Genomic DNA, 24,443 nt, shown 5'->3' with positions numbered 1-24,443 from the left:
ATGCTACTAGCCCTCTTATTTTGTGTCCACTTCCTTCCTTGCCTTCCTTCCCATGCCATTGCCAGTCTTGTGTCTGAGTTAACAGAAGTTAGCCTTGTAATAGTGAAGTATTGTGCAGTGGAGAGGTGGCTACTCATCCCCTGTTGCTCCTAGACAAAGGTCCCTGTCCCGCTCCCCCCTCACCGGGGAGAAGACATACCAGAGGTCCAAGGGAGGTCAGGGGGATTACTCATGGGTAGTCGCCCCCTCAGTCGAGCCTGTTGTCCGGTCCCAGGTATCGACAGACAGTTGCTGGAAAGGCATCTTACTGGATGTGTGGTGTAGGAGGTGGCTATCCGGCCCCTTGGATCTCCTAAGCCCAGTCCCTGTCCTGCCCCCCCTCACTGGGCAGAAGACATACTGAAGTCCATGGGAGTCTGAAGGGGTTTGCCCCCGGGGTAGTTGCCTCCTGGGTCGAGCCTGCTGTCCGCAGTTGTTGACAGACAGCCATTGGAAAGGCGTCCATAAGGATGTGCTTTCTTAGTAGAAGCGCTGATGGCATGTTTTCTAGTGATTCTCAGCCACTGAAAAGGCTCGTTTCAGCTGATGACTATCCAAGCGTTCAGTGGGATTCGAGCGCCCAGTGTGTAGGTGTCCAGTGTCTGAGTTTCCACCTGTGCCAGCGCATCCACCTGCAGTTTGGCGCCAGCTGTCAGGCATCTGGCGCCACCTCTTCAGTACCAGACTATACAACCCTCTCACAAGCGTTTTGTCTCTCTTCAGTCTGTTTTCCACCTTTGCTTGATAGCTTAAGACAAGCTGACACTACTTCCTTTTTGCTTCAATTAGTGTCTCGGAGTCCCGTCTTTTGTGGACAGGGACTGTTGTGTCCAGAAGTTTTGAGCTTGTTGTAGGAAGCTCCCTTCTGTGGCATTTTCTTTGTCCTTCTAGGAGTCTCTCAGGAGTTGGAAGTTTGTTTTTCTTTGTTGAGGGAGCAAGTCTAGTGCCTTTTGTCTTTCCTCCCTCTGGTGCTTTGATGGAACTTAGGCCTGCTTGTCGAAGATCACATCAAGATTTCGAAGTAAGGTCTTTCTTGTCTGGCAACAGGAGCACTGGCTAGAAGATAAAGGACACAAGCGTTTTTTCGAGAGGCATAACTTTGGAGTGTCTCTTAGTTCTGTACAGTTTGGACAAGGACAGTCGAGATAGCTTTTAGTGTTTTCTGTTTTACGCTATCTTCTTTGGGTCTCTAGAAGAGAGAACTTTAGTACATAGTCGTACCCAGCCTACCTTACAGTCTTGTTCCAGAGTCAACTTTTGAGATGTCAGTCTCAATCTTGGAACATTAGTGGATGAGTACAGGGATTCTGTCTTCCACCGAGTCATTTTTTCAAGTTCATCAGACTTCATAGGAGGGTTTCGCTTTTCGTCCTTTGGACCAGCGCTTCCTATTAGTGCCTGTGCCCGAATGCCTGGAATCAACTTCTGAGCTCCAGGCACCATCTTCCTGGCATGGATTCCCTTTCTCCTGACTTCTGTTCTAGAGTGTCCGGCACTATCTAGAGACTACTGTGTCGGTCTGCAGGATTTTGTTATACCTGGTGTTGGACAGGCCTCTGTTTTCCTGTGGCCAGACTTTTGTGTCTCTTATGTGTTTATTCAAGCCTTTAAACGTGCCAGATGTTAGTTCCGCCACGTACATTGTCGCATACGTCTACGGTCTGTACGAGGTACAGTATCGTCAAGTCCACACAAACTGTTTTCAAGTCCAGTAAGAAGTCATTTCCGCATGGGTGTCCTCGTGTCTGCACGACTGTCAAGGATCAACAGGTTGGGCTACTAGTTCGCTCAGTTGTCCGGGAGCCTGCACAATGATTTGCAAGTTCACTCCGGTGAGTCTGAATGGCCAGCGATTCCCTTTTTTCTCTCTATCTCTCTATCTGGCATTTGTCTTCTGTTTCTGGACATTTACACCAGTTTTTTCCTGATTATGTCCATGCTTTCCAGGATGACTGAAGGTTTTGAGATCATACTAGCTCAGGGATTCACAGCTGGACTTCGTCTTCTTTTTCCTTAGATTCCGGTCTTCGGTCGGACATGCAGTAGTGGCTGTCCAAATTTAAGCTTTCAGAAGAATTCCCTTATCTTAAGCTTAGTCTTAACTGCTTCTCTCTCCTTGTTCTAGTAGAAGGAGCCTGCTCAGGGATCCGGGAGCTTCCGCAACGTGTCCCCGGGGGAACAGAGCCTTCACACATATGCTAGAGAACCAAAAGCCCTTAAGGCCTCAGTTCTTCTCGTCTCTCGCTCAGTCCTAGACTGCAGTTTTCCTTGAGACTAGACCACAGTCTTTATGTTTTTACATGATTGATTGATTGATCATGAAATTTAAGTCTTGAAGACCAAGCGCCCGAACCCATCAGGATTATTCAGCAGCGTAATGAAGGTGAAATATACAAATTAACGATATGATTGACAATGAATGGGCGAATGATGATATACTAGTAAAATTCAGTATTAAAATATGAATGTAAGAAATGAAGAATGATATTAGATAGGACCAACAAAAAATAAATATGTATTAAACTTTTATATTTAAAATATATAGGCGGTCCCGGTTTCTGACGGGGGTTCCGTTCTTCGCGGCGTCAGAACCCGAAAATCGTCGTAAAGCCGACATCGTCGAAAATCGTCAAAAATATAAGAAAATAAATATGACTAAAGTCTTTATTAAATCATAAAAACTGAAATTATGTTATTCATTTTGGGGCCATCTTCATTAAAATAACCCGGAACATGCGTCGTAAGCAGATTCTTTCAGGTAACCGTCGTAAACCGTTATCTAAAGTCTTTATTAAATATACCATATCTCATTAAAATAACGTCATCAATAAAATCTATTTCAATTAAAATAAAATTTTTCCCCGTTAGTAAGTGCATTGCCCTAAGGCGAATAAATTTAGGACAGTGCACCAGCATGTGCTCAACGGACAGCTGACCACCATGGTGAGCACAAACTGGGGCACTGGTTCCCTCTAAAATATAGCTATGAATGAGGCGGGTATGGCCAATCCTAAACTGTGTTAGGATGATCTCAAATCTTCTGTTACAGTTAAAACCCGAACTCCAAAAATCAACACTTTTTCTAATGTTTCCGTACTTCCTATTTCTGGATAAATAGGTATGGCAAATGATAGTTACAAAATAAATATTCAAAAGTTCTTTTCTAAAACAAGAAACCATGATTCATCAGGCAGGTAGGTTAACAATTCTTCTATACAAAAAAGTTGCTCAAGATGCATGTTGACTGTTATGTAAGAGATTTATGCTTCCTGTGCACTGCTCAGACAAATTTGCATCTGGGAAGAGGTTACTCTTCTCAGCGATAATACACCCATGAAGATAACTCTGGAGTTCTGTCGGTGTTATCATGTTACATTGTGAAGTGGTTGTTTATTGGATATTATACTCATAACTTATAATTGAATTTACAGTGTGTTTTTGAGAATCAGGGATAAAACCTGTCTTTTGTATTTAACTGAACTTTTACTGATTACAGACTAAGAATACATCGAGCAATATGACAAAGATTGAGTTTTTTTAAGGTTCTGAGTATTTCTTACATTTGTCATTATCTTGGTCTTTTTTGTTTCTCCTAAAGCAAGAGGGGTTTGATTACGACTTCGTGCCCCCCTTAGATAGCAAGTATGAGTGTGCCATATGTCTCTTAGGCCTCAGATCTCCAATGCAGACAACCTGTGGGCACCGATTTTGTAAAGACTGCATCTTCAATTGCCTAAGGTACCAGTTGCTTTTATTATTCTTTGTAAATGTTATTTATTCTAGATTACTAAACAAGAAATGCAGGAAACTATGTTTTTAAATAAGGCAGTCTTTAACTTTTTTGACTTGGATAGTAAAGATATTTTATCATCATTAATTCAGGAGTTCATGTATGAATAACAAAAGTGTGAGCAAGGTTTTTAGAATTACTTCTGACTTTTCACTTCAGTTTCCCTTAGCTGAGAAGTCAAACCATTTGTTTTCAAAGGTAAGTATTTTACTGGAAACAAATGAAATCAGAAGTAAACTTCAGGTACTTTTTTCCATTGTGGAGGATATAAAAAATGTTGTGTCGTTGGCCCAAATAAGAAAAATTCACTCATGAAAATTTCATTATACAGTATATCAGATGTTAAACTTCATCTCACTTCAGGTGATCCTATGGAAACTTTAGATAGTACAAAGTTTTATTTATAAAAAGGGCTAAGTACGTCATGTGGATTACAAATATTAGAATGGGTTAAATACAGGAGTAAATGGTCCCATTTGCCAGTCACTGACTTGGACATTTTAAGTGCGAGCGATCGCCAGATGGCTGATTGAAAAGGTCTCATATTCGTAATGGTGGGTCACAAACAGACCTCATCTAGTGAATTCCCTGGCTTGCAGATAAAGCATAAAGCATTTTCTAGCAGGACTCATGTCCAGCTCTTGAGAAACTGTTCAGTTGGAGCTTTAGTTTCTTGTACTCATTCTTGTTTGTGCGGTCCTTTATCTTGTCAGGTCCTTTTTGTCTTGACAGTGAGCATTTTGGTGTGCCTCCAATAAGCTTTTTTTTTTTTAGACAAACCAAGTTACCCTCCTTCTGACTCCAAGACTATTGTAGATAGATTATACTCTACTAGGAAAAATTCACTAAACTACTGAGAACTGAGCCACCTCATCTTTTTCAATTTTTCTACAGTGGATTGATATGTGGACTCTGTGTGCAGTGCATGAATAGGCTATGTTAAAGAGTGTGTATCACAAAAATTGTTTTAGTGTTTAAAAGTAGTGAGCATTAGTTTGCTTGCTCTTTAAGATTTTGGAATATGAAATATTGATTATTTCCTCATTTTCAGTAATTTTCTGCTTCAGATGCAGTATTTGTATGACTGAAATTAAACTGTTAAAAGACTTTCTTTCGTTGTACAGTGAGAGCAGCAGTCGGTGTCCTGTTGACAATACACCACTGTTGGAGAGTGACTTGTTTGCTGATTCTTGTGCTGAAAGAGAAATACTACAGCTTAAAGTAAAGTGTCCAAACCATGCACTTGGTTGTTCAACAGTGGTAGATCTCATGTACATAGAACATCACACACAGGCATGTTCCTGTCAGGTAAGAGATTACTGTCTCACATATGCGAAGTTTCTTCAATATAAAAGAAATCAATGTATCAGACTGTTCATTAATTCTTGATTTTGTACTTTAGGAGGTGTATAAAACTTTTGTGAATATACTTGTATGTGATAGAATAGGACAATTCTGTGAAGTGAAATATCAAAGATCTGGGGTTCAAAGATCAAGGATTTCGTACAGGTCATGAGTTTTTTTTTGTGGGATGCCAAAAATACCTAGAAGGATATTAAGGTAAGGGAAATCTAATGCATGAGGCCAAACTGTAGTAAATGAAAAATAATTAAGGGAAAGAGATTAAGGTAAGGAAAAGCTAATGTTTGAGACCAAACCTTGATATACCATTCAGTATAACTTTGGTACTCTATTCTCAACTAAAATAGCTAAAATGTAATGAATTGAAATTACTGCATAGATTTTCCATTAATTCTATCGTCCTTAATAACTTCAGTGAAAAATAATCAAACGAGAATCATTATTTTTTTAGTTTAGGAACAAAGACAATTAGAACGAAAGAAATTAAGATAGGAATAACTATTGGTATGAAGCCCAAAATTAATAAACACATTACGGTAAATTTGTTATGTAATTTTTGTTAAACCGCTCTATTATTTTTACATTAATTTAGTCATTATTAGTGAAAACTGAGATACTAAACAAAAAACAGTAGTCTTATGATTATAAGCAAGTAAGCCATAGGCTATGACTGAAGCTTTGCACAGATCCAGATTTTCCAAAGACCTCTTCAGGGTTTCCCCTATTACTCTGGATCCTTAAGGGTTTACTTCTTGCCCTGTGCTGAAACTAGCAATTGTCCCCTGCTCTTTAAAGGTAAAAATGTTGGTGTTTTCATATTTCTCTTTCTTAAATAAAAAGGTTACCTTCTCATCACAGTTGCAGTTTGCATTGAATTATTATTACAGGCAGTCCCCGGTTATCGGCGGGGTTCTGTTTCTGAGGGTGTGATGATAACCGAAAATCACCGCTAACCGAAAATCGGCTTTTTCGGCGATTTTCGGGGGTTATCAGCGCCTAAAGGCGCTGATTTTTGGTTATTGGCGCCTCTGTTAGGTATGTATCGGCGCCAGTACTCAATTATCGTCGCCGATAAGCGGAAATCGGCGATTTTCAGCACTGAAAATTGCTGATTTTCATCACTAGACAAGCCCCATAAAACCGGATCGCTGTTAACCGAGCCCGCCATTAACCGGGGACTGCCTGTATGCAACAAATCTATCAGTTTGTTAATAATAATTCCATGGAATTGAATGCCTATATGAGGGAAATTAGGAAAACATTGCAAAAGAGAGAATGGAGCAACTTAATGTACTTTACAAAAAGAATATGGCTAATTATTCGTGGTTCAGCAATCACGGATTCAGGTTATTCGCAGATTTTTCTGTGACGCATTTTTCAATAAATCACGGAAAATTCGGTAATTTGCCGATGTTTTCATAAAAAAATATTCGCTGATTACTGTATTTTAATAAAAAACATTTTTAGTCACAAAAGTAACATAAAAATAGGCAGTTATAAGTGTTTTTAGAGGGGCATTTGGTGTTCCAGCTGTTGAAATATACAGTTAATATTATTGCATAAAAGAAATGAAAGTGAAAAGTGGCGTTTGATCGCCGTAGAGTTTCTGGAAATCAGGATTTGTTATATTGTCGTGTACAATCTTTATCGTTGTTCTAAGGGCATTGTGGAATTCCAACATTTCCAACTGTATCATTGGTTCATTCCCAAGGAAGGGTGGGCTTGTTCTGGTTGGAATAGGGTTGTCAGACGGTATTTATAGTGTCCCGGGTGTCCCAAGTTGTGAGGGCTAAATTTTCATTGGCTGACTCAGGGGATTAAGCCCTGAGCAGAACCATCTGTCAGAGGTCGATGCTTGCACTGGTCACCGCGTGCCGACGTTGGAGACTGGCAGGGTAGTATAGGGAAAGTCACTGTCGGTAGATGGGGACATCACCCGATTGGTTTGTTTGTCTGGCTCTGGGGTGCTGGCAGGCAGCGCCCTACTTGCCACCGTCGGGAGGAGGGAAGTCTCCTGCGTGGTGTTGAGGCTAGGTCTCTCCTTTCCGATGTGTAGGGCCTCCAGGAGGTGGAGGTGGCGGTGGCGGTGGTGTCTGTCGCCTTATCAGTAATTCCAACATTAGGAATTATATCCTTTCGGGTTATTCTAATATTGTGAATATTCTTGGCATGATTATGGATGGCACCTTCCCGAGCGTGGCTGGAGATCTTCTTGGAAAATCTCATCGTGGTCATCCCAATGTAGGTGCTGGGGCATTCCCAAACAGGGCATTTGTTTTGGAAGACCACGTTGGTTTTCTTCAGGGGGTCCTGCACTGCGGGGACCGGGTTGTTTTTCATGATCAGGCTGCTGGTCTTCTTGCTTTTGTAATAAATTATTAGTTTAACCTTTTTGTAGGGTCTGTATGGGTGACGTTTCCTTCTATGATACTGTGAAGAGCTTGCTCGTACCCTTGTGAAAGAGAGTAACTTCTTCAAGGGCAGCGGGGTGAGGCTGCTACTGGTACCATTTGTCAATACGCCTTCATATGCATTTTGTGATGTCCCGGTTGGAATACCCATTGTTAATTAAAACCTGGGCAACATGTTCTAATTCAGTGTGTGTGTCCTTCCAAGAGGAGCAGTGTGAGAGAGCTCTCCTGGTGAAGGCGCTGATTGCAGTGTGCTTGTATCTCAGTGGACACTTGCTCTCACCATTCAGGCACATGCCCAGGTTCGTGGGTGTTGTATAAACTTGTGTTACGAAGCGCTCCCCTTGTTGCTTGACGAGGACATCAAGGAAGTGGAGGCGACTATCACGGCAATGTTCAGTGGTAAAGTTGAGGCTACTGTGGCCTTGGAAGGCTTGTCACCAAGAATACTCAGAATATTAGAATAACCTGAAAGGACATAATTCCTAATATCGGAATTATTGATAAGGCGACAGACCACCACCACCTACGGCTCCTGGAGGCCCTACACATCGGAAAGAAGAGACCTAGCCTCAACACCACACAGGAGACATCCCTCCCCCGACAGTGGCACGTAAAACGCCGCCCACCAGCAGCCCAGAGCTGGACGAACGAACCAATCAGGTGATGCCCCCATCTACCGACAGTGACCTTCCCTATACTACCCTCCCAGTCTCCAACGTCCGCACACGGAGACCAGTGCAAGCATCGACCTCTGAGAGGTGGTTTTGCTCAGGGGCTTAATCCCCTGAATCAGCCAATGAAAATTTAGCCCTCACAACATGGGACACCCGGGACACTATAAATACCGTCTGACAACCCCATTCCAACCAGAACAAGCCCACCCTTCCTTGGGAATGAACCAATGATACAGTTGGAAATGTTGGAATTCTGCTACGTCCTTAGAACAACGACGAAGACTCAACATGAGAATACGATAAATCCTAATTTCCAGATACTCTACAGCGATCAGACGCCACTTTTCACCTCCATTTTTTTTATGCAATAAAATTAATATGTCAAGAAGCCAATTCCTTATCCAGATTATGAACATCAGCCAGTTATTAGCAAATATCAGCCCTGACGAGGAGAAAATAACAAGAAGAATTGAGAAGACTGTATAAAAAATCAGTTCCACTGATGCTGCCATCCTCTTTAACAAAACATGCTTGAAAGAGGGTCTGTTACCTTCATATTGAATAATAATAATAATAATAATAATAATAATAATAATAATAATAATAATAATATAACTGTAATTACAAAGTTTATACATTTCTATAGTAAATTATGTGATTATTTTAAACAAATATCATTTCCCGATCTTTCGTGAAACCTTTGAAGAGAGGGGCAGGGCAAAGCTGTCAAATATGTCAATCGTTACCCCCAATGTGTCAAAAGATTTCTCTCTCTCTCTCTCTCTCTCTCTCTCTCTCTCTCTCTCTCTCTCTCTCTCTCTCTCTCTCTCTCTCTCTCTCTCTCTCTCCTTCATAAATCGTGAATTTCCATTTTTTGATATCTAACGTAAGAATAACTTCTCTCTCTCATGTTGTTCTCTGTGTCCGTAATAATTCATAAATAATGTAACTTGATATTTCAAGTAATGACAATCTCTCTCTCTCTCTCTCTCTCTCTCTCTCTCTCTCTCTCTCTCTCTCTCTCTCTCTCTCTCTCTCTCTCTCTCTCATGAATTCGCAAATGTCATGTGTCTGTGAAAAAATCGCATGTGACAGTTAGTTAGGTTCCAATGAAAAGTTTGCGTCTGTGAATTCACATAACTCAAATCATGTAAGATCGAGGTATTACTGTACATAGTTTTTTGGCAATGTCATTTACGTAGTTAATTACTGAGGAAAAGAAAGCTTGGAATAAAAAAACAACACCCGTCATTGTGAATTATTCAGAATCATTTAAGTGTTATCTATGGTATGAACAATGATTCCAATTAGTAATTATAGGTTGTGATTAGGGAAAGAGCACAACTGCAACGTTAAGTTATAACATTTTGTTGTTTATTATTTAAAAGAAAACAAAGTAAGATTGAATATGTAAGTTCTACACCCGGGCAAAAGGCAGTACAAAAATCAGTTTGAAGAAGCCTATTGGCACGTATATTGTCGAGGTAATCATGGAGACAACACAATCAAATTATTTTCTGCCATGCATGCTGACTGTCAGGAATTAAGTCTGGATTCAAGGTACTTAAGTAATGGCTTACACGTCATTATTTTATACTGTGTTTGAGTTGGGGCTTTCCGTGTAGTCCCATCCGTTCGTGCACCACGTGCAAATTCCGGATACATCATTCTGCAGTAGAAGGAAAAAGATAAGGAGGTGGCACATGTTCCTGTCCCTCCTCAGTAGTTAACTGAATCATATAATGGCGAGGTCATTACAGCCAAGCTGCAAAGTAAAAATCCAAACGTGGAGATACAAGCGAGCCAAGTGTATGTGCATGGGATGAAAATTGCAAAATTGAAAAACACAGTTCATGTAAAATTCTACAAAAAGACTGCATCTGGCACTGACCAAATATGATATGCATAGAATTTTTTATGGAAAGCACAATAAGCCAATGAGTTGGATAACCTCCAATACAAAAAATTAACTAAACAATTAAAAGAACTCACTTTTGAAAATCTTAAAAATGAACACATTGGTATCATCAATAAAAATTACTAAATGAAACCACAGAACAGATAAACTAGTTAACAGCCCTTGGAAATTACGTGAAAACAATTAAACTGGCCATACACCTGCGTGACTTGCTTAGGATTTATGCTCCTGGGACTGAAACAAGTTCTTGTCTGCTTAAAGATTCCCTACAAACACTAAGGACTTGCTCAATAGATATTTCAAGAGAGCAAATAATGTAACGTCAATCTGGTCATTATCATAAAATAATATACAGTACATATATGGAAGAGGCAATAGCCTTGCTTCAGATAGTGACACGCTACCTAAATTTCAGCAACATAACACGTTATTCACAATACTGTATGTCAATATAGATTCTCAAAGTAAAATGACCGTGCAGGGGAGTTAGTGCTGTCAGTGCCCCCTCACATGAGGAAGAGAGCACTCAGACTCCTTGGACCTCGATTTTGACTTGCGAGAAGTCCTCATGAGAAACAAACAAATAAGCTTGTGAAATAACCTGCCAAAGCCCCCAACCCCAAGAAGGACTTTTAGTGAAGGATGATTCTAGCTGCTTGTGTGAAGGAACATACAAAAAGGGGAAGGCCAGAAAGATTTCATCTCCTGGAAGTACAACTTAAGAACACTCACAGGGCATACGTGATTGCTCGTAGGGCAAGGTGAAGGCCTAGGAACTGGAACACATGGCCTCACCAAATACAGTGAAGAAACTTCCTGTAGAGCAAGTGGGTTGGGATGTGAAAATACAAGTCTTCCAGGTCTGCTGAAGCAAGAAAGTCCCTTTTGTGGACAGATCTCTGGACAGACTCCACAGTTCATCCAGGTGGGAGTCGAGCAGAGAAACCAGTGGAGGTGAACAAGGTTTGCAATTGGTATCCAGCCGCCCAACGACTTCAGAGCAAAGAAGAGACGACTGTTGAAACCTGAACACACTGATTGAAGGACTTGTTTCAACACTCTTCACATGAGGGGAACACTTGGTGTTCCTACCCTACACAACATAAACCAGGTGCAGGATTCACCATCCCTGCCCACACAAGCATGATTAGCGCAAAATAATTCCCTTGAAAGCCAGCACAGGTAAGGGAAATTATATAAAATCATAAGAAAATTATGAAATAAACTAATACTAAGCCATCTCGAAGGAAAAAAGAGCTGCAATCATTACAGTGGACAAGGGAAAGGCTAACACTTCTGAGCAGACAAACTGCCATGCTAATTTTCTGAGGCTTAGGCAAAGTGAACAGTTGCTCTTGACAGCTCATTATACCCAGCAAAAACTGAATTCCCAAGCAAGAATTGCATAATTAAATGAAAGTGAATGGCACTATAAAACAACTGGGGAGTACACTGTCAATCCTTGAAGCACAGTAGTAAATTTAACAGTAATGAAGTCAGACAGAAATGATGGGACATGGGAGCCTACTAGTGCATGTGCAGTTAGTCTTTCTTCTTTCAGAATCTTTGAGGTAGATTTAGCTTAGTTCATTTTACATGGAGTAAGTAGTCTGTGATTACTGTAATGAGTATGTAAGAACAAAATATATTTTCAGAAGATTGATGCATCCCATCTTCAGTTTTTTAATTGTAAAAATTTCATAGGAGTTGCTGAGACTAGTTATTATTTTATTGCAGATTTTTTCTAGTCTTGCATGTGCATAATCCAGCTGCATTTATGGTGAAAAATTTAGGTTCCTGACTTTGTCTAAGACATTGATTCATCACTGTTTTGTGTCCTTCAGAACACTGAAGAGTATTTGATTTGATGGTGCCTGTGGTTATATGTTTTAGTAATAATATATTTCTTAATTAATCACTGACAGGTTATTCTTTTGATATGACAGGGTGCTGAAATTAGTTGCTTACTTAACAGCTGAGAGCATTCATTACTACGGGGGAAAATGGTAATGGTTCTTTTTTAGCATTTTCTGTACAACAGTATCAAGTGTAGTGATAAGTAGCAAAGTTTAACGTGTGTACATTCGTAATATACCTGTACATGTTGTGCACCAAATATTTATTTTCCAAGTACGTTTATTGTATTGCAGTTTTCCCCTTTTGCTTTTTCCTGATTCACCATATTATTTGTTTTGTTTTAGAATGGGCGGCACTAGGTGTTATGCTTTTGGTTTTCACAGAGTTTTAAAGAGATGGGATAACCGTACGGAATTTCCACCTTTTGATTTATAATGATTGTTGACCTATATACCAGCTAGTCAAGCAATAAGGGTTACATAAATAAGTTGTCTTCATGTTACATCAATTTTTCCAACAGCATTTTTTTTATGTCAGCATCATTGAAGTAAATGTTTCAAGTTGAATTTGACTCTGATAGTCTCTCAAGAAGGTAACTCTGTGCAGCTGAGGTGACAAAACAGTCAGTTTCGTAGGATTTGCGCCTGCTTTATATATGAATCTTTATGTACAGTAAACCCCCCGTATTCGCGTTCTCATGGTTCGCGGACTCACGCATTCGCAGGTTTCTCTGTGGAACATATCTAGCCATCATTCGCGGAAAATTTGCCCATTCACGGTATTTTTCAGAGAAATATTCACTAATTACTGTATTTTCGTATAATTTTCATGAATAAATGCACTTTTTGTGATAAAACTATTAATATACTCAGGTATAAGCATTTTTATAGGGTTTTTCTTGGTTTAAGCTATCAAAATGGGCAGTTCTAAGTGTTTTTAGAGGGGGTTTTAAGCATTCGCGGGGGGTTGTGGGACGCATCCTCCGCGAATACGGGGGCGTTCACTGTAATTCCATTCATACCAGAAGGTGTAAGCTAGGAGGTCTTTTTTTTTTTTTTCCACCCTGTGGTTTCATTGTGTATTCCCGTCCGCTGTTCATGCAGACAATTCTTCAGGATCTTTTTGCAATTCTATTACTTTTGACTTGACAGGGATTGACAGAAAGGACATACTCCTACTCCTGTGCTCTGTTAGAAGTTTTAAAAGGTAGTACAATTGTTCGCTAGACCCCTCTGCCAATGCTTGTTCATCACCTATTTAGGGCCTTATCAGCTTTTGTCCAAATACGGAGTGGTTTCTGGTGTAGACTTGCTGTTAAAAGGAACTCATCTTTAGTCTAAGAGGATTGTAGATGTTTGGAATTCATGCTCCGCTTAATCAGCTGTATATTATATGTGGGTAACTTCTTGGATTTTAATTCTACCTTGGATGTTTCCCACAGTACATCACAAAATTTAAATGGCCAGTGGTTGTTTAGGCAGGTAATCTCTCTGCTAATTCTGGCTCTTTCATTTTCATTTCAATTTTCACAACTCCTCATCTCATCATACTAACAAGCTTCCCAGGTGTGTATATGTTTCCTAATTAGTATATTTTCCTCTTTACAAAGGTATACAACCCTTCCAGTATCTAACACTCCACCAGCTTCATATTCAGATCATATCAAGAACTTTGAGTAATCTTACATTCTTTAGTGGGTTGATGTGATTGATTTAATACAGCATTTTCTTACCTGATGATGTCTTCTAAATCAGAGAGGTGGTTTCTAAACTAGTTAAGTAGTATTTAGCTGTAGTAAGGCAATAGCTTCCAGTGTATGCAAATGAAAAATGTTTTGAAATAAGTCCCTCAGTTTGGGTGCAGATATATTGAAATGAGAATGCAATTTCTTGCTGAATATTGGGGATGAGAGATTTCTGGGGTATACTACCTCACTTCAGGGGGCCCATCTTTAATCCCGTAGAGGACAAACTCATTATCGTCTCAGTTAAATTTTAGAAGGTTTTGTTGATATATTTTGTAATATTTGCAACTTTAGAACATTCTTATTTATTATATAAGCATGACTTTAAGAAAACAGCTTTAACCTTAGTTATTGTGTGTGCAGTAATTTAAGAGTATAACTGTAGTTCTGAGTTTTCCCACTTGACCATTCACTTGCATTGTAGTTAGCTTGATTCACAGAACTGCCAGTTTTGGAAAGTGTTCTTAATTATTTGAGGATGGTCTGTACACATATTTCTAATCCCTTTGCACCAGATGCCCTGATAACACTACACAACACGCAGTGTATGATTTTCCCTAACCCTGTCTTTAGTAAGATTTCACCTAGCATTACTGTTTTATTTTTATATATATATTTTTTTTTATCCAAATACTGTATGTATGTAAAGACCATTATATTGATTTAGCTCTAAAAAGTTGTGCAGAACTGGTTTTTGCCCTGCACTAGTACCTCAACTTATCAGATTTCTTTGCTTATTGGATATGTCTGAGTCTGCATAAATAATATTTCATACGTAATGGAACAATTGGGTAAGTATGCTAGATATATGGGGGATGCTGAAATGAATGCAACTGGTACTTGTCAAATCTTGTGAGGTTGTTTCTTTGTCTCCAGAGTAACCGACCCATCAGTGTCCCACTCTGTAACTTTCTCCCACTCAGTTGGACAGTTAACGTGTTTGTCTGCCTTGTGAAGGAACTGCACTTCTTATCCAAATGCAGTCTTTTATGTCTAACATAATTGGCTGCAAAGCAACCTGGCTGAGCTAGTCTAGTGCAGGTGTACTCTTGCGACAGTTCCCCTTTTATATGAATGAATCTGTAATCAAACTATTGCCAGGTATTTGTTTAATAGTAAATAACAAACTCATTTACGTAAAGATTACTGTAATTCATTAATTCCTAGGCCTTACAAAGGAAGTTACTGTAATATTCAGATAAGCGTTAGGTCTAATTCAGTGATTACGTGTACATAGTACAAGCTTTTTGTGTCTTCTTTTTACAACTAAAGAGTACTGTAGTCGTTAGTTAACATAATGCTAATATATGCATTAGAAGGTAATATATTCATTAATATACAGAATTCACTGACAGAATGAATGCAAAAGTGGTGATATAAAAAGATTGATATTCCTTTAATCTTACGGTTCCTGGTTGACTGAAGCATAATAATATCCATTTCAAGGTTTAGTGGAAAGTTTTTGTGCTGTATTAAAGTGTAAGTATATTCTGCACAAAAATATATATTAAAAATTAGAATATGCTGTTTACAATCATACAGTACATAAGTAAATTGGTTAAAAACTTTTAAATATGTTATCAATGTTTTTGGAGAGCTTTTGTCAGCCTATCACCTCCACAGCTGATGCTGCCTGACCTACATTTTATATGCACACAGCATTTTTATTGTATATTTTTTATAGTAGCCACTGTTCATCCTCAAAGGAGGTACTCTTGGCTCCAGAAGACAAACAAACCAGTATCGTAGAATTCCCGTATTGTTATTCTTAGCCAGAATAGGGCCTTTGATTGGACATAGTAATAGAGTATAAAAGACTCGAGGCAAGAGGGCACTCTTCCAAGACTTTCCCTCTCACTCTACTCATGCACACCACGTGGTAACAACATGCAGGTTAGCCAAGATCCCCTTTACGCTTTGGTCAGTTTCAGCACTCGCAAGCCCCTAAGTGTGCTCCAGAATAAATTTGCATTCATACTGCCATATTGACAAAATGTTACAGTTATCTGTCAAGAAAAGCTAAGTGTGTAGTCTTAAGCCCCTGTAAAAAGTTTTAGTTTCTTAAAATTTTTCTGTGCTTTGGCATACAGGTTGACCATCACTAATCTGGCGTCATTGGGACCTAGAGGGTGCCGGATTAGCCAGTTTGCCAGATTAGCCATTTGTTAGACTAGAATACACGAAACCCAGTAGCTAAGCACCTCATCCTATAATTAAAATATCCCATAAATCAGTACAAGTTGGTTAATAAAGAAAAGACAATTATCAAATACAGGTAGTGCTCGAGTTACGATAATTCGACTTACGATATTTCAAGTTTACGATGGGGTTAGCAGTTAATACCGATACGAAAATATTTCGGAAATATTCTTAGATTTCGTGCAGGCGCAGGCAGCGAGAGAGACCAACTTACAATAGACCAACTTCTTTTCCTCCATCTCTTTATTCCATCTGCTAGTTAAAAAGGTAAAAGAGAATGATAAAAGTATTGTTAGTAACGTTATACTCTTGCGTAAATGCGTACGGTCATAAACAACCGAACGGGAAACTGTTGTTTTGCTAATAATCGTACCGGATAACAACTGTTTTGCTTGTATTTCAACCATCGTACGGTTAAACAATTACAGTAGTTATGTTACAAATGACGTTAAGTACTGTACAATAGGACTGATATATTTTTTACACTATACCCTTATTCGCTTTGGAGAAAAGATCGGCTGGGAAATATACTGCTACAGTAACTTTAAGCTGCAAGCTGTAGCTGAAGCTGAGAAAACAATGTTCAAGCTGCTAATGACTATAGATTATCGTGCATCGGCAGCATGGATGAAAGTCGACCGTAAATAAAATTGGAGAGAATGTATTTTAATCAGAACTACTGGGCATGAAAGAATACAAATTACTGCTGTTTTGACGCCGATAAAAGATAAATACGTAAAGCTCGTATTATGATGAAATCAAGAGAAAAAAGTGAACGGAATCTTGATTTTTTTTTTTTACGCAAAACAAACGCCCCAAAACGGCCAGCCGCGATTCCCGCGAACGTCATATATTAACGAAAAAAATAGCTAAATTAATTTCACAACGAGACGTATTTAAGTTAGATTTCGACTTAAAAACACTTCGTATAACGAAAAATATCCTTGTCCCAAGAAAAGCGCTCTGAACTGAGTTAAATGCGGCGAAATAAACACCGAGTTATCGATTCCCAAACCAAAACATTGATCGCAATTTATAATACAAAAGCAATATGAGAATATACGCAATTGGATACAATGTAGTAAAGCATAACTTTTCAAAAGATCCATGAAAAAGATGCACATTCGTTATGTTGATGTTTGTAATGCTGTTAATATGTGAATAGAGTTCAGTATAATGTAGGCTAGGCTACTGTATATGTAGCCTATACGATATACCATAGCGTAGGCCAAAAGACAATAATAAATGTAAAAAATGGAACAGCAAAAGCATGCCTGCGTTTGCAAACACCTCCAGTTTGTCGATGCAGCACACAGCGCCACCAAATCGAAGCGGCTGGCGAGCGAATTAGCAGAGTGACCCGGGAAATTTGAAAATTAGTGTGGAAACATTAGAAATTACTCTGGTCGAAATTTGTGCCGGACTACTGATTGCCGGATTAGTAATGGTCAACCTGTAGTTGTTAAATTCTGTTAGCCAGTGCATCCTTCAAGGGTTTTGAATTAAGCGATGTCATTTATTTGTGCTTGCTGCCAACTTTGACAAATTTTCAATGTTTAAATCTCATGAATTAGGATTTTTTTGTCTGAGTCCTTTGGATTTGTCAGTCAGGAGCTTGGCTATTTAGTCACATGTCAGTTTCTTTTGTGCAATCCTCTGTGGATGAACAGCAGATATACTATCAAGAAACAGATTTTGATGAAGGAAAAAGTTATTTTTGATAGCTGCTGTGTCTCCTCAAACCACCAGCTTTCTCAGACAAGAAGGCATGGGAATTTGTGGTGGGAGCTTTTCTTTCTATAGACCTCACGAGTAGTGGGGATCTCGGCCGAACTGTGTGCTGTTGCCACATCTGTGTAAGAAGGATGACTGGGAAAAGCATGGTAGGTGCAGTAGGCAAGGGAAAGGGCTCTGAAAGGGCCCTCTTGCCTTGAGTCCTTTTATGCTCTATCACCGTGTCAAATCAAAGGGACTATTCTGGCCAAGACCAACTAAGAGAGAATTCCTTGATATTGGTTGGTATGTCTTATGGGGGACCATAAGAGTACTGTAACTCCTTTTAGGGTGAACAGCAGCTACAAAAACTAGCTCTTCCTTTGAAAAGAGGAATGCTGTGAAACAAAATATTTATTACTTCATGAGTGGGTGGAATACAAATGTTTAAAATATCTTTTGAAGGTTACAATAATTGGAATGAGGTAAGCCAACAATGGAAGGAGGAGGTAAGCTGAAATATTGTGAGCTTCACTGAACAGGTAACTTCTTTTTAAAACAGACTTTTATGATAATTCCTGTTTTGTTTAGGTACTAATAATGACAGTTTTTTTAGGAGGGTCTTGTAAGACACTGATTACAGTAATGAATTCAGCAGTATATGCAGGCATAGTGAATCGTAAAAAAAATCGCCACAAGAACTGCATATGAGTGTTCATGTGCATTTGTTTACCTATTTTATACAGAGCAAGTAGCTATTATTCTGTACTTACTTTTGCTAGCTCCACATTAAAGATCTTGTTTACATGTCATCCAAATTTTGTATGTGCTCGTGTGCACAGGCTTATTAAAGATATAATACAGCAATATTGTTATTTATTTGGTATGGCACATGAACATTTATGAAATCCTTACGCCATCCAAAACACATAAACTACTCGGGTACTGATACACAATTATTGTAATCTTATTGAAGGCTGTTAAGTTAAGTATACCTTAGTTTTACCAGACCACTGAGCTGATTAACAGCTCTCCTAGGGCTGGCCCGAAGGACAAGACTTATTTAACGTGGCTAAGAACCAGTTGGTTACTTAGCAACGGGACCTACAGCTTATTGTTACTTTTATCAAAACTTTGAGTGAAAGTACAAGAGAAAAAGAGAATAAACAGGCAAACAGACATACATATTAGGGCTTACAGAATTTGCAGCTTACATGCAGAGTAATTGACAGATTAACTGAGAATATTTACAGTGTACAGTACTTGCAAAATCAAGCAATTATTTGAATGTCTATCTTTACTCCATTTTCTCTCCTGTATTGTGTATCATTATTTTACTCCAAGTTTTGATGAGTTAGTATTCTCTTCATAAAATGTTATTAATATTTGAACAATGTTTTAACCAACGATAAAAGATAGTCCAAGCTCCAGTAGTTTAAAACTTGTTTTGGACAGTGGAAGGATTTTGTAATTTATATCATAACAAATATATAACAACATTGTTGTAATACTGTATACGTTATTGGATTCTTAATAGGGATATACCAAAAATGCCATAAAAAACAATACCTACTTGCTCAGTTTAAAATCTGCAGTCACAAACAAATGCTCAGATGCAGTGCATACGGTTCTTTTTTTCATACTTTGTTATTCCTACCTGTATTATTACATTCATTACTCAATTTAACAGTTTACAGGACCCTCCTCGAAACTTAGAATGAAATAATGCTCTGAAACAAAGGAAGGATGAAAGAATCAAACAGATTTTCAGAAATTTGCTACAACTCTAGGGTATGGAACCTGTACTACTGGTTCTTCATTACACAACAACTTTCATTAATGACTCAGAGGCCAGACCCCAAACTGTCCATTAAGTTGAAGTGCCAGTTTAATGAACTAAAATTAAAGAGTACCCATAGGTTATTGACTGAACTAATATTGGCATTATTTTATTTTTACTGTTGGCTGCTGATTTCAGCCGGTGATGTGCCCTAATGAGTGTTCAGCAACAGTTCTGCAAAAGGAACTTGAACAGCACCTCACATCGCAGTGCATCTTGCGGGTTACCAGGTGTGCACTGTGTGACCAGCCTTTCACTTTTAATCAAGAGCAGGTACGTAATGTAGTTTATTTGAAGTATACAGTGTACTGTATATAGTCATATATTACAATAAAGTATTAGTTCTGAGGAATTCAGAATAAAGGTAACAGTCATCAGTGGCTTAGGTGTTACAATTTGGTAACTTCTGCTAATTCAGTTTGATTTACTTTGTATGAAAAGGCTCATTTAATATATGTCACATCACAGTGACTGCTACCAGTGGTGTATATCCGCAGTACTGTACTATATTAGTGAGTAGCTTTATTACACCACCAATCCATAGCTTTTTTCATTTTCAAGAAACAGTATACTGTACTGAGAAGCATCATGTGGGCGAGGTTCTCTTGGTGGAGGGAAACGTGCCTTGTGTTAGCTGGACCCCTTTGTCATACATGAATCATTTGTGTTCTTAGCTCCATCTCTTGAGTTGTTCGCGGGTGACTGTGACGTGCGAGATGTGTGGAGCTATGATGCCCCGAGGTGAAGTGCCATCCCATACCACAGAATCCTGTCCTAGAGTCGTAGTTGCCTGTACATTTGCAGAACATGGATGCCATCATAAAATGACAAGATCTGACCTTGATCAGCATATGGAACAAGCAATCCAGTACCATCTCCAGGTAAGCCATGGCATACTATTGAAACAGATTGTTTCAAGTGTTGTTTAGTGTATGTCTTGAATCGTATTGTAGCTACTGTATAATGGTTGCACTGGAGAACAGTTTTAGTTGAAAACTTAGGAGTCATTGCCGTTTCTTTATAATCATAAGCCTCTGCTTGTCCTTGCATAGGTTAGACATGAAATGAGGTCTCTCCACTTGTCTGCCTAATGTTTTATCTACCTGAACTCCCAAGAAATCTAGGTCTTCATCCTTCTTTTTTCCATTATTTCCTGAGCCTTCCTACAGGTCTTAATCTTGTTACATCCATATGAACTGCTTTTCTAACCTACCATTCCTCATCCCACCTCATCAAGAGACATGACATTTCTCAGCCAGTTCCTCATTTGTAATATAATCACCTCACTTGTATTATAATCATCTCACTATGAATCTATTTTGTAGTCCCACCTTTCAAAATTTTTTTTATTTTCTTTCTCCTTTCCTGTTTCTGCTGCATAAGGTAGCACAGACATTATGTTTATAACCTTTTGTTAGAGTTACATTTGATAGTTCTATCAGTACTGAGAATTTTCTGTGGACTCACTTCAAACCTTCAGAAATACAGACCAAAGGCAAACGTATTTGAGAAATATTGGTAAAGTTTCCTTGCAGTAATTCAATCAATTTAAACCATGCTTTACAAGGTTGCTGACAAGTTTTAAAATAAGAAGTGGGGGTGAAACCCTTTTTGTAAATTGAAAAATATATAGATTAAAAAACATCTTTATTGCTTTCAACTAGCCATCTCTATAGCAAAAAGTATTGTACTTAGATCTAAATTCATATCAGGAGTTAAAATTGAATAAAGCTCTCAAGCTGGTAACCCACCCACATTGGGAAGTTAGTCACATAGAGAATATGACTGATGCTTTCTATGACCATATTTGCATAATTTTGATCTTATAGATTTTGACATCTGATGCTTTCTGTGACCATATTTGCATAATTTTGATTTTATAGATTTTGACATCTGATGCTTTCTATGACCTTATTTGCATAATTTTGATCTTATAGATTTAGACATCTGATGCTTTCTGTGACCATATTTGCATAATTTTGATTTTATAGATTTAGACATCAGATAAGTCAAATGAACCCCTGTTTACCAATTATATCTGTGGTTAAAAAAAATGGTTTCTCAGCACTCTGAATCAAATATTAACACTATATATCAAAAGAACCTCTCCTTCCGACAAGTTTATCAACAAAAACATTTCTTCTCTTTTGTGTAATGAATTTTTTATTCTCAAACTAGGTGCTGTGTTGAATATTTGATTCTCTCTTCTGATTATAACTCTGTATCAGGCATACATTTCAAACTTTTATATTCTGACATTTCTGTAATCTCAGGTGTAAAAGCAGAATTTCTTGTAATCTCCAATATGAATAAACCTCTGGAAAGAAAAAGATCATTAATATTTGGAAATTTAGTAAAAAAATTAAATTATTTTTTTTACTTAACGATAAACAAAATCTTAATCTTCAGTATTTTTATAAAAAGTTATTAATTCATTATCATTTTACTACTAAACTGTCCATAAACTCTTCTTCAATTTTTAAAAAAATATAATTTAAATCACATATGCTTCCATAATTACCTAGTATTACAAAACTTTAAAATTACACCAAATACTAATTTTCTATTTTACAAATATTTCGAACATGCACTAGATCCTTAAAATACTGTAGGGTATTATAAATAATTTCAGACTGATTACTGTACACACCCCTAAAACTTGCACCCAGTCCAAAATATCTGTACAAAAACACTGACCAAATAAGTATGGTTTACATTCTGATGTAATATTTTATACCCAGTTCTAGCACAGTTCTCATTCTCTCTTTTCCCCTATTCTTCTGATCATGTAAAGGCTGGGAGAAGATTTACTCAGGTGAGATGTTTGAAGCAGTAATTTTAAGTTCAAATTTACTACACTTATTCAGGATTAAAACTATTGAAACCACTCTCTTTTTATATAAAAAACTATTTTGAACTAAAACTACTTTTCAGAATTTTGCAAAGCCGTTATTAAAAACATACATTTACAAACCATTCCCGAGAGGAGAACATGCTGAGTCAGAACATTCCTTCCTGTACACACTCCATGAGACTCCTCCCACATCTGAGTTGCTGTGCAACAAAATGCATCTCGCAATGACCACCACAAAATCCAGCACACTTTACCAGAGAGAATAATTACTTGAAAGAAGATTCACACAAAACTGTCATAGTAAGATTATTATATAAAACACATCATAACAAAAATCTTTGGGTTAAGTGTAATCTAACCTAACCACTCGGTAAGCTGGCAAAATCACTATTCCAGATATGTTTTTTGTTTTAATGGTGTTTTCAGATTTTATTCTAATTGAAAACTTGTTCTTACAGCTTCTTTCATCAGCCAACAAAAAGATGAATGCATTTGTTTCTGACTTAAGCCGAACAGTAGGACTCATTCAGTCTCCTTATGGAAACTTTAGCCGGCAACCAAGTCTTCGAAGCCAGATGTCAGCAACTTCGCCCATACCTGAAAATCATTCAAGCCCATCACAGCATGACAGAAATCTTGAGAAATCTTTTGGTGCTTATGGAGGAACTATTAGTCTCAATGATAGATCATCATTAACTCCACAGAGTGATGAATTGGGAAATGAAATCAATAAGCTGGAGCTCCAGTTAAACAATCTAAGTGCGAGTGAAACAAAGAGTGGGTCTAAAATTCCAAACACTATTACTCATCAGGAAATCATTTTACGGGATGTTAGTGAAAAGACAGTAGACTTAAATCAGAGGATGTTAGAGGAAACTATAAAGTTAAGCAATCTGAGTAAGAGAATTGAGGAAGTTGATGCTATGGTAGAAGTTCAGTTAGCAGATGTGAGTGGTAAATTTTGTAATGGAGAGTATGTCTGGAAAATCAAGCATTTCTCTCATTTGTGTGTAGAGCTTCAAAATAAACCAGGCAGGGTGCTCCACAGTCCACCTTTTTACACATCACAATTTGGATATAAATTCTGTTTACGTACTAATATCACGTGGAAGTCTAATGAATACTTTTTTACTTTGTTCATACACTCAATGCAAGGAGAAAATGATGACTTTTTAGAATGGCCTTTTAGTGGGGAAATAACTCTCTCAATTCTGGATTGTGGTCCCACTGCACCAAAAAAACACATTACGGAATCCATGGTAAGCAAGCCAGATCTGCAAGCATTTCAGCGACCCATGGTATCAAGAAATCCTAAAGGTTTTGGTTACACTGAATTTGTACCCTTGGCCAAGTTACTGAAATCTGAAGGGGGAAGTTACATCAACAGTGATGTTCTGTGTATCCGTGCAATTGTTTCTCCAAAAGCACCAAAATCATCAAGTTGATGTATGAGCAATATGTACAGTATTATCTTTTTTCTACTCAGTTTTTCTTTCTCTACCTGCATTGATTTGTATGCTGCCTTGCATCTATGTTTGTTGATATTTGGCTGAATTTAAAAGGAAAAGTGCAGTTCAATACATTCCTCTTTGTGTGATTGCTTCTTTCAATTATATAGCAATTTATACCCTATTTTTATATATGGTAATGGCACTCTGCTTTATACTTTAATGTTTAAAGTTTATACATTGTTGTGTACAGTATTACAGTGGCTTCAAAGGGACCATTTAGCTCATTTTTTAATGTTACATATTCTTTAAAATTATATGTATATTTACAGTTACTAATTTGTTTTAATTTTGCTTACAACCTTTCACCATTATATCGTTGATTTCCTCTGCTTTCTGTAGGCCATAGTATAAATTTGTGCGAAACCTTTTTGGTTTCTGTAAGTAAAAGTCAGTGAATGAGTGCATAACAAAAAGCATTACAGGTATTACCTAATGTACAAAATTACAGTTTGTAGGATAAGAGACTAACCAGGGTTACCGTTCAGGCCGAGACACTAAAATCAGATTCAAATGCATGAGACAAAAAGT

General features: G+C 38.0%; 1 protein-coding gene across 1 annotated transcript in view; it reads left to right on the top strand.

Annotated features, from left to right (window-relative positions):
* Positions 1 to 24,187, top strand: part of LOC136850502 (TNF receptor-associated factor 6-like) — a 36,676-nt gene extending 12,489 nt beyond the window's left edge. Inside the window, exons 3-7 of the mRNA XM_067124071.1 lie at positions 3,638 to 3,777; positions 4,954 to 5,137; positions 19,689 to 19,823; positions 20,225 to 20,431; positions 22,863 to 24,187. Of these exons, the coding sequence (XP_066980172.1) occupies positions 3,638 to 3,777; positions 4,954 to 5,137; positions 19,689 to 19,823; positions 20,225 to 20,431; positions 22,863 to 23,849 (1,653 nt within the window). The 3' untranslated portion in view covers positions 23,850 to 24,187. The remainder of the gene's footprint in view (positions 1 to 3,637; positions 3,778 to 4,953; positions 5,138 to 19,688; positions 19,824 to 20,224; positions 20,432 to 22,862) is intronic.
* The last annotated feature ends 256 nt before the right edge of the window (positions 24,188 to 24,443 follow it).

Source organism: Macrobrachium rosenbergii, chromosome 22 (genome assembly GCF_040412425.1).
Source record: "Macrobrachium rosenbergii isolate ZJJX-2024 chromosome 22, ASM4041242v1, whole genome shotgun sequence".
Classification (NCBI taxonomy): Eukaryota; Metazoa; Arthropoda; class Malacostraca; order Decapoda; family Palaemonidae; genus Macrobrachium; species Macrobrachium rosenbergii.
This window is presented reverse-complemented; position numbering and strand designations above follow the sequence as displayed.